Source organism: Hemitrygon akajei, chromosome 5 (assembly GCF_048418815.1).
Source record: "Hemitrygon akajei chromosome 5, sHemAka1.3, whole genome shotgun sequence".
Lineage (NCBI taxonomy): Eukaryota > Metazoa > Chordata > Chondrichthyes > Myliobatiformes > Dasyatidae > Hemitrygon > Hemitrygon akajei.
Genome location: NC_133128.1, coordinates 138,899,053 through 138,915,239, shown reverse-complemented (window position 1 = coordinate 138,915,239; position 16,187 = coordinate 138,899,053). Strand labels below are relative to the sequence as shown.

Genomic DNA, 16,187 nt, shown 5'->3' with positions numbered 1-16,187 from the left:
TCCCCCTTACAGCCTACCTCCCAGTTGCAACACCTCGATCAGAATAAACCCCACCTTATTTCTTTGCCCTTATCTGTAACTGATCTATATTTTGCTGTATCCTTCGACACCTTTCACAAATTCCCATCTTTGTGTCATCTGCAAACCTAATAACCCACCCATATACATTTTCATACGAATGATCTTAATACAACAGAGGCTCAAACGCAAGTTCCTACAGTACACAGATCTCCAACCAGAGTAACAGCCTTACGCCACTACCTCCCGTCGTCTATGGGAAAGCCAGTTCTGACTCCAAACTAAAGTCACTATGGATCCCATGCATCTTCATCTGTTGGATCAGCCTGCCATGATGGACCTTGTCTACCTGGATTTTAGTGAAGCATTGACAACATTCACTCTCCTAACCTGATCAATCACAAGACAATAGACAGTAGGTGCAGGAGTAGGCCATTAGGCCCTTCTAGCCAGCACCACCATTCACTGTGATCATGGCTGATCATACACAATCAGTACCCCGTTCCTGCCCTCTCCCCATATCCCTTACCCCACTATCTATAAGAGCTCTATCTAACTCTCTTGAATGTATCCAGAGACTTGGCCTCCACTGCCTTCTGGGGCAGAGCATTCCACATATCCACCACTCTCTGGGTGAAAAAGTTTTTCCGCATCTCTGTTCTAAATCGCCTAACCCTTATTCTTAAACTGTGGCCTCTAGTTCTGGACTCACCCATCAGCGGGAACATGCTTCCTGCCTCCAGTGTGTCCAATCCCTTAATAATCTTATATGTTTCAATCAGATCCCCTCTCATCCTTCTAAATTCCAGTGTATACAAGCCCAGCTGCTCCAATCTTTCAACATATGACAGTCCCGCCATTCTGGGAATTAACCTTGTGAACCTACGCTGCACTCCCTCAATAGCAAGAATGTCCTTCCTCAAATTTGGAGACCAAAACTGCACACAATACTCCAGGTGGGGTCTCACCAGGGCCCTGTACAGCTGCAGAAGGACCTCTTTACTCCTATACTCAATTCCTCTTCTTATAAAAGCCAGCATGCCATTAGCTTTCTTCACTGCCTGCTGTTACCTGCATGCTTGCTTTCATTGACTGATGTACAAGAACACCTAGATCTCGTTGTACTTCCCCTTTTCCTAACTTGACTCCATTTAGATAGTAATCTGCCTTCCTGTTCTTGCCACCAAAGTGGATAACCTCACATTTATCCACATTAAACTGCATCTGTCATACATTTGCCCACTCACCCAACCTGTCCAAGTCACCCTGCATTCTCATAACAGCCTCCTGACATTTCACACTGTCACCCAGCTTTGTGTCATCAGCAAATTTGCTAATGTTACTTTTAATCCCTTCATCTAATTCATTAATGTATATTGTAAACAGCTGCAGTCCCAGCACCGAACCTTGCGGTACCCCACTGGTCACAGCCTGCCATTCCGAAAGGGACCCGTTAATCACTACTCTTTGTTTCCTGTCAGCCAGCCAATTTTCAATCCATGTCAGTACTCTGCCCCCAATACCATGTGCCCTAATTTTGCCCACTAATCTCCTATGTGGGACTTTATCAAAAGCTTTCTGGAAGTCCAGGTACACTACATCCACTGGCTCTCCCTTGTCCATTTTCATAGTTACATCCTCAAAAAACTCCAGAAGATTAGTCAAGCATGATTTTCCCTTCATAAATCCATGCTGACTCGGACTGATCCTTCTACTGCTATCCAAATGTGTCATAATTCCCTCTTTTATAATTGACTCCAGCATCTTTCCCACCACTGACATCAGGCTAACCGGTCTATAATTCCCTGTTTTCTCTCTCCCTCATTTCTTGAAAAGTGGGACAATATTAGCCACCCTCCAATCAGCAGGAACTGTTCCTGAATCTATAGAACATTGGAAAATGATTACCAATGCGTCCACGATTTCTAGAGCCACCTCTTTAAGTACCCTGGGATGCAGACCATCAGGTCCCAGGGACTTAACAGCCTTCAGACTCAACAGTCTATCCATCACCATTTCTTGCCTAATACAAATTTCCTTCAGTTCATCCTTTACCCTAGTTCCTTTGGCCACTATTACATCTGGGAGATTGTTTGTGTCTTCCCTAGTGAAGACAGATCCAAAGTACCTGTTCAACTCATCTGCCATTTCCTTGTTCCCCATAATAAATTCACCCATTTCTGTCTTCAATGGCCCAATTTTGGTCTTAACTATTTTTTTGCTATTCACATACCTAAGGAAGCGTTTACTATACACAAGAGCAGATTTGGCCCATTTAGCCCATCGAGCTTACTCTGCAGTTCAATCACGGCTAATTTATTTTTCCTCTCAACCTCATTCTTCTGCCTTCTCCCTGTAACCTTTGACACCCTTACTAATCAAGAACCTATTAACCTCCACTTGAAATATACCCAATGACTTGGCCTCCACAGCCTTCAGGGGTAATGAATTCCATTGATTCACAACTCTCGGTTAAAGAAATTCCTCTTCATCTCTGTTCTAAATGGACATCCTTCTATTCTGAGCCTGCTCCCTCTGATCCCAAACTCACCCGCTATTGTAAACATCCTTGGCATGTCCTCACTATCTTTCCATATTTGGTAGATTTACTCAATCAAGTTTGTAAGACATGACCTGTTGAACACCAAGCCATGGTGACTTTCCCTAGTCAGGCCATGTTTATCTAAATGCACATAAATTCTCTCCCTGTCTTTAACAAGGCCCTAGCAATTGTTCAGTAGCCTGGGGATATTCACCTGGATGCTCTTCAACAGACCAAGCACCACTTCCTCTTTAACATCAAATGCCTTAGCACTTTTACAAGCTTCACACTGCTCTCACTATTATCGGTGTCCTTCCCATAGAGTCTGAGTCATAGAACAATATAGCACAGATACAGGCCCTTCTGCCCAATGTGTCCATGACAGCCTTGATGCTTACCTCGCTGATCAAGCCTTGTGTACTTGCATCCAAAATAAGGTCTCTACAGAACGCCAGTAGTCACCAGCCTCCATTCTGAGAAGCAACCTTCAATCACCACTCTGTGCTCCCTACTACTAAGCCAATTTTGAATCCACCAAACTAGCTCTCAGTAGAATCCATGTGGTACAATCATACGGTATCTTGTCAAACGTCTTCCTAAAGGATTAACATCCACTCTCCTACCTGCACCAACTTTTTGATTATCTCATCAAAAAAAAAACCCTAAAAGCTTTGTCAAGCATGACTTCAAATGCACAAAGCCATGCTAACTCCTTCTAATCAGACTCCGTCTATCCAAATTCTGGTAGATTCTGTCCCTCAGAATTCCCTCCAGTAAGTTCCCCATCATGATGTCAGGCTGACTGTCCTATAGTTCCCTGGCATGTCCTTGCAACCTTTTTTTTAAAAAAACAACAGAACTAATTAGCCCTCTTCCAGTCTCTGCTATTTCACCTCTAGCCTCTCATTAAGTATGAGGATACACTTGGTTAGGCCCTGGGGATTTATCCATCTCAATGCTGTAGACTCATCCTCCCTGATAATATGAAAATCCTCCAATACAGCTCCACATGTTTCCCTTATCTCTTGAGCGATCATAATTTTCTCTTCACTGAGAAGAAATATTTGTTAAAAATCCTACCCATCTCCTTCGTATCAAAACATTCTTTTTGATAAATACTGAAGAAAAATGCTCATTATATTCAAAGTACTAGAGACACAAGAGATTCGGCAAATGCTGAAAATAGGACCATGAGGCTACAGGATACAAGAGTGGAATTAGGCCATCTGGCCCATCGAGTCTGCTCCACCATTTCATCATGGCTGATCCAATTTTCCTCTCAGCCTGAATCTCCTGCCTTCTCCCTGTATCCCTTCATGCCCTGACCAGTCAAGAATCGATCAGCCTCTGCCTTAAATATACATAAAGACTCGGCCTCCACAGTTGACTGTGGCAACGAATTCCACAGATCCACCACTCTCTGGCTAAAGAAATTCCTCTTCATCTCCGTTCTAAAAAGATGCCCCTTTATTCTGATGCTGTGTCATCTGGTCTTAGATCCTCCCACCACAGGAAACATCACATCCACATCTACTCCATCGAGGCTGTGGAAGAAAATATCCAGAGCTGACACTGTATTGAGCAAGGAAGGGTTAATGATCTTCAAATGTAAAATCAAAGTCTGCTGTGACTAATGTACTCTGCGCTGCTGACAATGTGCCTTACGGTCAGGCTGATTAAAATAATTATGTTTGTATTTGTTGTTCTAAAGATTATCACATGTCTGATATACTGTTTTGAGAAATTAACACTGAAGTAAATGTGTAACTGCTCAAGGACATATCCTGCAACTTTGCTACTCAGCAGAACTGCCATTGAAGTTCTTCCTTCTGATTTATGTGTTTTTCTCTCGTATGCTTGGGATATAAATAAGAGCGTGACCCATCGTCAGACAGAATCTAACGAACTCCGCTTTTAGGGGGATGGGCTCTCCATGATATCACGCTACAATAAAGGCGTTCTGAAGCGATCTCCCTCCGTGTCCGAGTGTTAGTTCTTATTCCGCAATGACAGAGGCTCTTCACCATTTGATAGGTTTCAATGAAGTCACCCCTCATTCTTCAGAATTCCAGCGAATACAGGCCCAGAGCCATCAAACACTCTTCATGAGTAACAAACCAGCATCAAATCCAGAGGAACACACACAAAATGCTGGAGAACCCAGCACGTCAGGAAGCATCTATGGAGGAAAATGAACATTTGACATTTCCACCCAAGACCCTTCATCAGGATTGGAAAGGAAGGGAGCAGTAGTCAGAATAAGGAGGAGAGAGGAGCGGGCAGTGGGTGGGGCAGGTCACAGAAACAAGCCCTTTGGCCCAACTGGTTCACGTAGACCAAGATGCCCATTGAAGCAAATCCCATTTATGTAAGTTTGGCCCATAGCTCTCTACACTTCACTACATACCAGTCTGAATACCTTTCAAATGCTCTTATTGTACTTGCCTCAACCACATCTTCTGGCAGCTTATTCCATATGCATGCTACCTCTGCAAGAAGTTGCCCTCGGCTCCCTTTAATTTTTCCCCCTCTCATCTTAAATATGCCCTCTAGTTTTTCCTTTCCCTTTCCCTGGGCAAAAGTGGGTGCATCCACCCTATATATGCCTCCTCATGATTTTACACACCTCTGTGAGGTCACTCTCATTTTCCTATGTTCCAGAGAATAAAGTCCTAGCTGCCTAACCTCTCCCTATAACTCAGGCCCTCAAGTCCTGGCAACATTCTTCTGTGCATACTTTCCAGCTTAATGACACTTTTAAAAAAAATATATATATATGGGAGGTAATGAAAACTGCACGCAATGTTCAATGTTCAGCCTTACCAATGTCTTCTACAAGTGCAACTCAATGTCCCAACTCGTATACTCATTGTTCTGACTGATGAAGACCAATGTGCTAAGTGCTTTCTTCCCCACCATGTCTACCTGTGACACCACCTTCAGGGAACCATACCCTTGTACTTCTAGTTCCCTCTCTTCCACAACATTCCTAGGCCTTACTATTCACTGTAGAAGTCCTGCCATGGTTTGACTTCCCAAAATGCAACACCTATCCAAAATTGCACATAATACTCCAGCTGTGGGTTCATCAAGGACCTGTAGAATTGTAGCAAGACACCCCCCCAGCCCAATTATAAAATCCTCTTTGCTATGAAGATCACCATAATTTTAACTCTTTGGTGCTGGTGCAGGTTTTTTCCCCAGTGTCTGAGCCCCAAGCAAATCCGTAAACACAATAGATCCTGCAGATGCTGGAAATCTTCAGCGACCCAAACATAAATTCTGGAAGAACTCAGGTCAAACAGCATCTGTGGAGAAGAATAAACAGCCAATGCTCCGGCCCAGACCCTTCCTCCAGGACTGGAAAGGAGGGGGAAGGAGTACAAGCTGGCAGGTGATAGGTGAGAGCAGGTGAGGGGAAAGGTGGGTGGGTGGAGAGGGGAGTTGATGATGTAAGAGGCAAAGGGCTGAAGAAAAAGGAATCTGATAAGGTACTCAGCTCAAAACCTTGACTGTTTATTTCACTCCATAGATGCTGCTGAGCTGCAGCATTTTATGTGTTTTACAACCACACCCAAAGCTCTTTGTAGCCTGACACTTACAAATCAAACATTTGTTTAAATAATATGCCAGCTTCTGATTTTCCTCTCACTAATCCACTTTTCACTGCCCCTGACTTGTTTCTGACCACTGACTCAACTTTGCAGCCTCTTTACTTACTCAATAGTTCACAATCCCACAGTTTAGAGTTGTTGCTAAGTTTAGAAATATTACATTTGATTCCTTCTCAAGATCACTTTTCTAAATGACAAATAGCTGAGGCATAAGCACTAATCTTTTGTTACTCCACTAGTTACTATATATTCCATCTGAAACAAGACCAATGTGTTCTCAGTCTCTGTTTGTGCCCCTCAAACTGCTTTTAATGAGCAACAAGCAACCTGCTGGAAGAGCTCAGCAGGTCAAACACATCATTAGGGCGGAGAAGAACTGTCAATGTTTCAACCTGTGATGGTGTAAGCACTTGACTTCATGGTTGAAATTGTTCCATTTCTAAAAACAGAATAAACTTTAGTCATACCGTAATAAAAGACAAGATTTACAACTTAAATCTTACAATTTAAAAAAGATTTGCAAGAATAAACCATTCAATTTTTTTTTTACATTCATGCTTTCTGTACTGCTCTGTTAAATTTATACACATCAGTAGCACGGCAGCTACTCGAGGCACTCTGGGGTGGTATATAATTGAGGGGCTTCCTCCCCCAACATGGCCCCTCCCTCTCCAGTAGGAGAAGAACCCTACATTGTGGTCCTTCACCATTCTGGTGGAAGGTGTCTGTTGACCAAAGACACCTAACTCCCAGTCAGGACAACTTACACCTCATACGCACGAGGTAAATGCACCCAGTCTGATCACTCCTCCTTACCATAAGGGTACTTCAAGATGTCATTGTCCGAAGGCCGCAGAGGGAGCTCCATCAGGATCTTCGGGATGGAGAGCGCCGCCAGTCTGGGAGTGGGACTGGGGCAGATCCTCTGGGTCGCATCAGATCCCGGCAGCATCACCAGTTGTCTCAGTAACCCCTGTGAAACAATATATGGAGCAGTTTGAGATTCCTTATTCTTCCTATTCCACCACAAACCCTTTATTACTCTCTTCACCCTCCTGCCCTCCCTACATTTCCCGAGGTAAGTTAGAGGGAAAACTTACTCAGACCATGCCGGGATTTTATGGAGAAAGATTAAATAGGTTAGGAGTTTATTCCCTGGAGTGTAGGAGATTGAGAGGAGATTTGATAGAGGTACTGTATATAAACTTACGAGTGATATAGATAGGGTAAATGCATCAGGCTTTTTCCTTGGGAGAGACTAAAATTAGAGGTCATGGGTTAAAGGTGAAGGTGAAATGTTTTCAGGGAACGTTGGACAGAACTGCCAGTGGAAGTGGGTGATGCACCATCAATAACTCACTCTGAGACGTAGCAAGCGAGGTATCGGCTTTTATTGACTGGAAGAATGAACAACACTACATCCTGGAGAATGAGGCTGGGCAACAGGCCTCAGTCGCCTTTATACAGGGGTCTGTGGGAGGAGCCACAGGAGCAGTCCAGACAGGTATATGTAGTTCACCACAGTGGGTTTGATTTCAACACTTAAGAGATGTGTGGGAAGTACATGGATGGGAGGGATATGGAGAACTATGGGTTTGATGCAGGTCAATGGGACTAGGCAGAATAACAATTTAGCATTGAGTAGGTGGGCCAAAGGGCCTGTTTCTGTGCTGTAATGCTCTATGACTATGAATGCATCACTCTAGTCCAGGTTTGTCACCCCTTCCTCAGCGTCCCATCCAACTCAACCTTTTAACCGAGCACATCACCAGAAGAATTCACCCTGCTTGATGACCACTCCTCTAGTGTTCCTGCCTGCTCAATGCTAACTGAGGGAAGTTTGCTTTCAGAACTTTATTGTTTAGAGTATTTTCTGTGGAACAGCTGTAATAGAAAAGAGGAGGCTGCAGGTGACCTAATGGAAAATCTCAAAATGATACATGATGCTTGACAAAGTGGACAAGGTGATGCATCTACAGTTAAAGACCTTTAATATGCCAGCAATAAATCCAGTCAGGAATTCTGGAATTCCACCTTTCCCATGAGAATGGTGGGAATGTGGAACTGGCCACCTTATGGAATAGCTGAGGAGAAGATCCAGTTAAGGGGATACTGATGAAGTATAAACAGGTGGGAAGGATAGTCGGCTCACCGGTGAAGTAACTAGTGGGATGGACGAAGGCTGGTGTAGAGGATACACTTCCTGGCCTGCCAAATCAGAGTCATTTTCACCTCAGTCAAATAGGTGATCTTCTGGAAAAGCAGACCATCCATTAACATTCTCCTCACTTAGGATATTACAGGGCTCTACTTGATCATTAGGATAAAAATTAACAAGTAAATACAATTCCCAGAAAGGACCACTATCTCTCTTATGGGTGACACCACTTTTAGCATGGTGCACACTCTAAATGAACTAGCATTTAACCTATAATTGAATATTTACCAGCAGTCCATCTACCAACTTAATCATCCACTGCCTCCAGTATAGGAGTACCATAGGTTACGGACTGGGTTATATATTCTTTTTGTTAGGAAGTCCCTCGGGGTCACCATGGGTTGCTTCCACTCTAATTTTGTAGTGTCTAATAAAGTCAACATGGGAGTGGCAGATGGTTGGTGGGATGGTGGGAGGGTGGTTTGTAAGGTTGTGTCCTCTTTCCACCCCCATACCTAGGGCTTCTTTGTGCTGCTGGTGCAGGGAGTCAAGGTCCTTGACGATACCCCAAATACTTCTCCCCCATTTTGAGTGTCTATGGGCCAATGGCTGTGGGGAGGTTGCACTTCTTGAAGAAAGCTTGAGCACATCTGTGAATCTCTGAACATTTATAAACTTCTTTCTGACAGAACTCACAATGGAGGGGCCATTTTGGAAGTCTAGCTCTGAGTTTGCTTAACCTTGCAAAGATTTGAAAAGCCTTGTGAACACAGTGTTGACAGTATGTTTGTCTTCACAGCAAGAGGAGTTTAGTACTGGGACAGGGATATCTTACTACAATCATGCCGGGCCTTGGTGAGGCTACACCTGGATTGTTATCTACAGTTTTGCATTTTGAGATGTCAACCAGGGTAGCGCACAGCTTTTAATCAATAAGATACTTACTTAGTGGATGATTCAATGGTTCCACCACAGGACAACAAAAAAACATAGCACTGCCTGTGGTTGGGAAGTTCAGGGCAAGAGGGAGAGACAGGCCCAACAGTGAAGAATCTTCAGAGACACTACAGTCCAGATGGACTTCTCTGACAAATGATTTATTCACCTCAGGTACTCTAAAGCTGATGCAGCAAGTGTAATGGGAGAGCTATGGATGGTGGTGAACCCACGTGCAGAGTAAAGTCTAGAATTAACTCAGACTTGAAATAAATAAGACAACGCAAACAAAATCCAAAGGCAAAATCACGAACAGTAGTATGTACCAGAAATCAAACTCCTATGATTGAGCACTGAGTGCTCAGCACAAGGCCTTTATGTACCATGAAGGAATGTAGCAGGCAATAGTAATTGGAATGGAGTCTTAAAGGGAAAATGGCAGCTAACCAAACCCCAGGGAAATGGAATGCTGAAACTCAGATGCCTGCTGCTGTTCAGTCAGGGCCACGACAGAACCCAGCCTCCGCTCCCCACCCCTCCTGCAAACGGCTGGCCCAGGGTGATCAGAATGTAAAAGTCCACCATCAAGGTGGGGTGTCCAGGATGTCCCATGAAGGTATCCAGCTTCTTTCTTCTGGGCCATATCCCATCCAGTCCATGAGGTACTCGAAGGACGGGATATATGGAATGTGGGTGAATCCATATGAAGATGCACTGTAACATGCACAACAGGATTTTAGAATGCACAGGAACTCCTTCATCCTGAGGGATTGTGCACTGCAGGAGATTCCTCAAGACAACTCTAGCTGGAAGGATGAATCCTAGGGAATATGAATGACCCTCTAAATCCTTGAAACTGGGGTCCCACTCAGTCTTGGGAGTGTGGGAAATGGGGTCGGTGCTTCTGGTAGAGGTGCAGTGCCAGCGAGAAAGTGGGAAATGTCAGCAGGTGAGCCAGATGTTGAAGTCTGCATGCCAACCAGACACATCAATCCTTACATTAGTACATCACATGTACACAAGTACAGTAAAAGTTAAGGAAAGAAAAGAATGAAGAATATAGTTCCAGGAAATGTAAAGAGTGACAAACAAATGAAGTGCAAAGGCCACGATGATGTCGTTATCATGATGAGATCAAAAGTTCATCTGCAGTTTAAAAGAGGTCCTTTCAGTAGTCTTAGAGAAGCTGCCCTTGAGCCATGTGGTTTGTGCTCTGCATTTCAGTCAGAAGGCAACATAGTACACTGATCTGCACAGTTCCCAAGTTATCATGCACTTACTGAAAACAGTCCTTTCTGTCTCCTCCTGTTCCCAATGTAAAATCGAGATCTTGCCGTGCCTAAATATTCTGGGAAAGGTATGTCCAGATACCTGTGTGGAAAATACAATACTCATTCTGACAGGTTCAGACCAGTAACTGTGTTGCCCTTAAGGCATTTGTTTAGCTTTATTACATTTTCGCTTTAAAATAATTCATTTGTAAATATTTTCTAGTTAACTACGTTGCAGTTGTTGTGACACGTGATGACGTCACACCCGGTTTCGCCGCGTCTTGTGGGTAAGTTCCGGTTTGGAGAAATGGGAAGGCGGGGGCTTGTGTGTGCAGGATCAACACGAGGAAAACTCCATTTCTACGCTCTAAGAAACATCATAGAAGCAACGCCATAAGTTCATATGACAGTCGATATGTTGAAGTAAAAATGTTAACGCTGATTCTGTTAAAAGAAATGACAGCTGATAAAATTTATTTTATCAGCTATTGAAAGTGTTGCTGGTAAGTTTGTGTTGAAGTGTATTTAAAGCTGTTGATGGTGTAGGCAGATTCTGACTATGTTGTACTTTAATGAGACTTTACTGTAATATAGTTTGTTGTAGTTTTACTTTCACAAGTATTTATGATGCAAATGTGATGCCAAGAAGGAAACAGCTACTGTATACATTTTGTATTATTTTATCAACAGTTTTCACCATACGTTAATGTGGAAGAGTGAACAGTAAACGGTTAATCTTACTGCGATCCTGTCCTCATTGACTTTGGTTTAACTTGGTGTTTAGTCAGAGTTCAACACACTGCACGAGAACACTACAGTAACATTGCAGTTGGGTAAACTGTAGCCACATCTTATCGAGGGGGATAAACACATGAAATGGTATAAAATGTAGCAAGTTCCCAGAAAAAGGTGGGGGAAGGTGTGTGTGTGTGGGGGAGGGATAGATTACACCATACAAACCTTTTGCTTTGTACATTTCGCATTGATAGAGTTTATTAAATAAAAATGAGGTGAATCGGGGTCTGGTTCAGGTTGCTTTTGAGAAATCTCACCAGCGGGTTAAGTGACTGGCCAGAAGCAAGAGTTCTGGACCACATTGACACATGTTCAAATACCACCACAGCAAGTCGGGAAATTTAAGGTAATTAATTAATTGGAATAGAAACCATGGAGTGACTGGAGCTCACTGAGGAAATCTGCCCTCCTTACTCAGTGCGGCACACACGTGGCTCCAGACTCATCAATACACTTGACTCATATCTCCTCACTTCAGAGGTGGGCAAGAGGGAGATTTAGAAATGTTCACATGTGGAGAACAAGTGAATTAAATTTTAAAATGGAAGGATACATTTGACCTCGGGGTGGAGAGGAAGGAGGGTCGGAGACTGGAAGTCTGGCTGTTGGGCCAGGCTGAGCTGGGTTCAAGAGGAACGGATTGAAGAAGGGTTCTGCTGCTGACCAGGGGATGGCTGGATGGGGAAACTGGGTGTGAAGGGGCAGGTGAGGGAGTGTTGTGTAATAGCTGTGGACTGTGGAGGGCTGGAACTTGCCAGCTGAAAGGGCTGCTGCAATCTTGGCCAAAGGGTTTGGTGGGACATTACTCACGTGTCAATAGGAGGGCAGCAGTCCACAGTGAGAGACACGAAGTTGGCTGACACAGCCAGCACCAAGGTGTGCCACTGGTGGTCGGCCAGGTAGATGTCATGGAACGTCACGCGCTCCCTGTGGCTGTTGGGCAGGCCTCCCTGGGCAAACTCCAGGTGAAGCTTGTCAGGCGAGATCCTCAGCCCCAGCAACATGTTGTTTAAATCCTCTTCAATCAGCGTCAAAATGTATTCGTTCTTCTAGAGAGCAAATAAAAGTCACATCATGAGCAGGTTTTCCGATACATCCATAGGACACACACATCTCAGCACCATTGTGTCTGTGTCTTGCTTCCATGCACTGATCCCAGCTCTAGTCTGAGATTTGCATTGTGCAGCTTCATTGCAAGCACTAAAAATAAAACTATCAGGCTCAGGAGCAGAATTAGGCCATTCCGTCCATCAAGTCTGCACCACCATTCCATCAAGATTGGTTTATTATCCTGTTCAAGACCGTTCTCCTGACTTCTCCCTTGTAACCTGTGATACTCTCACTAATAAAGAACCTATCAACCTCCACTTTAAATTTTTCCAAATAATTGGCCTCCACAACCATCTGGGGCAATGAAATTCCACAGATTCACCACCTTCTGGCTAAAGAAATTCCTTCTCGTCTCCGCTCCAAAAGGATGTCCTGAAATTCTGAGTCTGTGCCCTCTGGTCCTTGACTCACCCTCCAGAAAATATCCTCTCCACATTTCGTCTATAAAGGCCTTTCAATATCTGTTACATTTCACTGAGATTCCCTCATTTTTCTGAACTCCAATGCGTACAGTCCCAGAGCCATCCAGCGCTCCTCTTTTCATTCCCAGGATCATTCTTGCAAGCCTCCTCTGGACCCTCTCCAACCACAGCGCATCCTTTCTGAGATAAGGCGACAAAACTGCTCACAACGCTGCAAGTGCAGTCTGGCCAGAGCCTTATAAAGCCTCAGTAATACATCCTTGCTTTTATATTTTAGTCCTCTTGAAATGAGGGCTAACATTGCAGTTGCCTTCTTCACCACCAACTCAATCTGCAAGTTAAACTTCAGGGAATCCTGAATGAGGACTCCCAAATCCCTTTGCACCTCTGATTTCTAAATTGGTCTCCCATTTAGAAAACACTTTGAGACTTTATTCCTTTTACCAAAGCGCATGACCATGCACTTAACTCAACTGTATTCCATCTGAACCCTCTTTGCCTATTCTCCTAATCTAAGTTCTTCTGCAGATTTCCCATTTCCTCAACACTACCTGCCCCTCCAACCATCTTTATATTGTTCACCAGCTTGGCACAAAGCCATCAATTCTGTCATCCACTTCATTGACATATAACGTGAAAAGAAGTGGTCCCAACACCAGTCACCACTAGCACTGTTCCCTCTAAGCTGTGTAGGAGTTGAAATGCCCCCACGCTCATTGCCTTTGGTGCCATGCAGTTGGAATTTTCTTTCATATGATGTTGTATTCAAATGCCACGCAGTTTTCAGGCCATGTAAAAATTTAGTGCTCAGAGCAATAGTTGGTCCATGCAGCAAACAACCAGAAAAAAAAAGGCTCTTTTATTCCCTCTCTTTGTCTCCCGCCAGTCAGCCAATCTTCTATCCACACTAGCATCTTTCCTGTTTCTGGTCAAGATGGTGCCAGCAAACAGGATTCCTCTGGCGTCATCTTCCTTTCTTTTTCAATCTTTTTATTAATATCAACATGATAAGATTAATACATAGTTATTGGGATTACAAAATTACAAAATTAAAATGAACATAAAAGGATACACAAGCAATAAGTACAATATAGTTAAGTACTCCCAAATCATGAATGATACAACTATCATATAAACGAAACAAAAAAAAACTAGGTATATCATGTTGAAAAAAACAGAAAAGAGAAAAAGAGAGAAAAAAAATTATTACCCTAAGAAAAAATAATTTAACAAACTAATCACTAACTAATAAAGACAAAAAAAGGAAAAAGGGAAAGAGAAAAAAATGGGCTGTTTATAGTATCTATAAAAAGACAAAGTATCATCAGTGTCCCCAACTCTGATCCTAAATCTGTACAAGGATTTTCATTGGGTTCTATTTTAGGGACTTCTCTTCCCTTTGCTCTTTCTAAATTGCATAAACGAATTGACAGTCCGATAGTTAAACACACTTTATGTATATGGTTTCAATTTCGGAAATTTTTTGGGTTGAATCAATTTGTTTTAGCAATTCCTAATGTATCCAAATTCTTTTTTCATCCCTCTATTATGGACCAAGCTTATTCAGCTTGGAAGACTAAAGGTATACTACGATTTTCTGATTTATTTTTGGACAATTGTTTTATGTCTTTTGAACAATTATCTAATAAATATAATTTGCCTAGATCTCATTTTTTTTAGATATTTACAGATTAGGAATTTTTTTTTTTTTTAAAACACAGTACTTCCTACCTTTCCAAATCTTGTTCCTTCGGGTATTTTGGAGAAACTGTTAGAACTAAATCCTTTTCAGAAAGGTGTGATATCAGATGTTTACAATATAATTATGAAAATACGTTCAGAGGCTTTTTATAAGATTAAAAATGATTGGGAAAGAGAACTTAACTTTAGTATCCCTATTGAGAATTCGGCGTCATCTTCCAATGGCAAATCTTTAAAATAATTTCTGTGTTTTTTTTCTACGCCTTCTGCTTGTTCTTTTTGTCTTGTTTGTGTTACAAAAACTGCAGGGGCCTGTGATGTGCAGATGGAACTCAATTGAATGATCTAGTGTCCCTGCTGTGTCTGGAGAGCTGCCTTGTGGAGATCAGAGACGTGGACCCGAAAAGGATCGGGAACACAAGCCGACTCTTGGAAAAGACCAGAGACAGGAAGCAGGGTCATGAATGACTCCATTTCAAAATGGGGTCAGTGATCTCTCCCTACAGAGGCCACCGAGGGGAATGCGGAGGGTGTCAGCAATCGCTCCCAACGGAGCTGGACAGTCAGTGATCAACTCCAACAGAGGCCACCGAGGTGAATGCGGAAGGGGTTAGCGGTTGCTCACAATAGAGGCCACTGGGCATTCGGATCAGGCATTAGTTCTGAGTCATGGAAGGACCGTTCGATGTTCTGAGATTTACGTGATTGAGTTGTACTTTTTAGTGGTCTCGTTCAGTTTTTCGGCATTTTCTTTCTTGTGAACATTTGGTGGTTGGGTGACCTGTTCACCTGTTCAGTTTAGGGGTGAACTCATTGAAACCTACCTAATATTGAGTTGATATGGAGGAGGATGTGTCCAATAGTGGGAGGGCCTAGGACCAGAGGACACAGATTCAGAATAGAATGGTGGTCCTTTAGCACAGAGATAAGACATTTCTTAGCCAGAGGGTGGTCAATTCAACGAGTGGAAAGTCGCAAGGCTGTGGGACCAGATGGCAACCCAGGGCGACTACTCAGGATGTGCGTGGTACAACTGGCTGGGGTGTTTACAGACATTTTTAATCCCTCTCCCAGTGTAGAGTGCCCTCCTACTTCAAAACATGCAACATTGTCCCTGTACCAAAAAAGACCAAGGTAACATGTCTGAACGACTGGCATCCTGTCGCACCCACCTCAATAATAAGCAAATGTTTTGAGAGGCTGGTCAACGATTACATCTGCAGCATGCTACCACCCACACTGGACCCCCTACAATTCACCTATCAACACAACCGATTGACAGGCAATGCAGTAGCCACAGCTCTACATACCGTCCTTACACATCTGGACAAGAAGGATGCTTATGTGAGAATGCTGTTCTTGGACTACAGTTCAGCATTCAACACCATAATTCCAGCCAGGCTCGACAGGAGCTCAGAGACCTTGGTGCAGCTGGATCCTGGACTTCCTGTCAGATTGCCAGCAGGTTGTGACAATGGGATCCCTTACCTCCACCCCTCTCACTCTCAACACAGGAGCCCCTCAGGACTGTGCACTGACCCCTCCTTTACTCCCTGTATATCCATGATTGTGTTGCCACCCACAGCTCTAATCTGCTAATTAAATTTGCTGACATCACTA

General features: G+C 43.4%; 1 protein-coding gene across 1 annotated transcript in view; it reads right to left on the bottom strand.

Annotated features, from left to right (window-relative positions):
- The window catches only part of LOC140727244 (thrombospondin-type laminin G domain and EAR repeat-containing protein-like), an 87,267-nt gene that overhangs the window by 49,944 nt on the left and 21,136 nt on the right, over window positions 1–16,187 (bottom strand). Inside the window, exons 3-5 of the mRNA XM_073044508.1 lie at window positions 12,145–12,383; window positions 10,549–10,639; window positions 6,991–7,147 (exon numbers count right to left, since the gene is read on the bottom strand). Of these exons, the coding sequence (XP_072900609.1) occupies window positions 6,991–7,147; window positions 10,549–10,639; window positions 12,145–12,383 (487 nt within the window). The remainder of the gene's footprint in view (window positions 1–6,990; window positions 7,148–10,548; window positions 10,640–12,144; window positions 12,384–16,187) is intronic.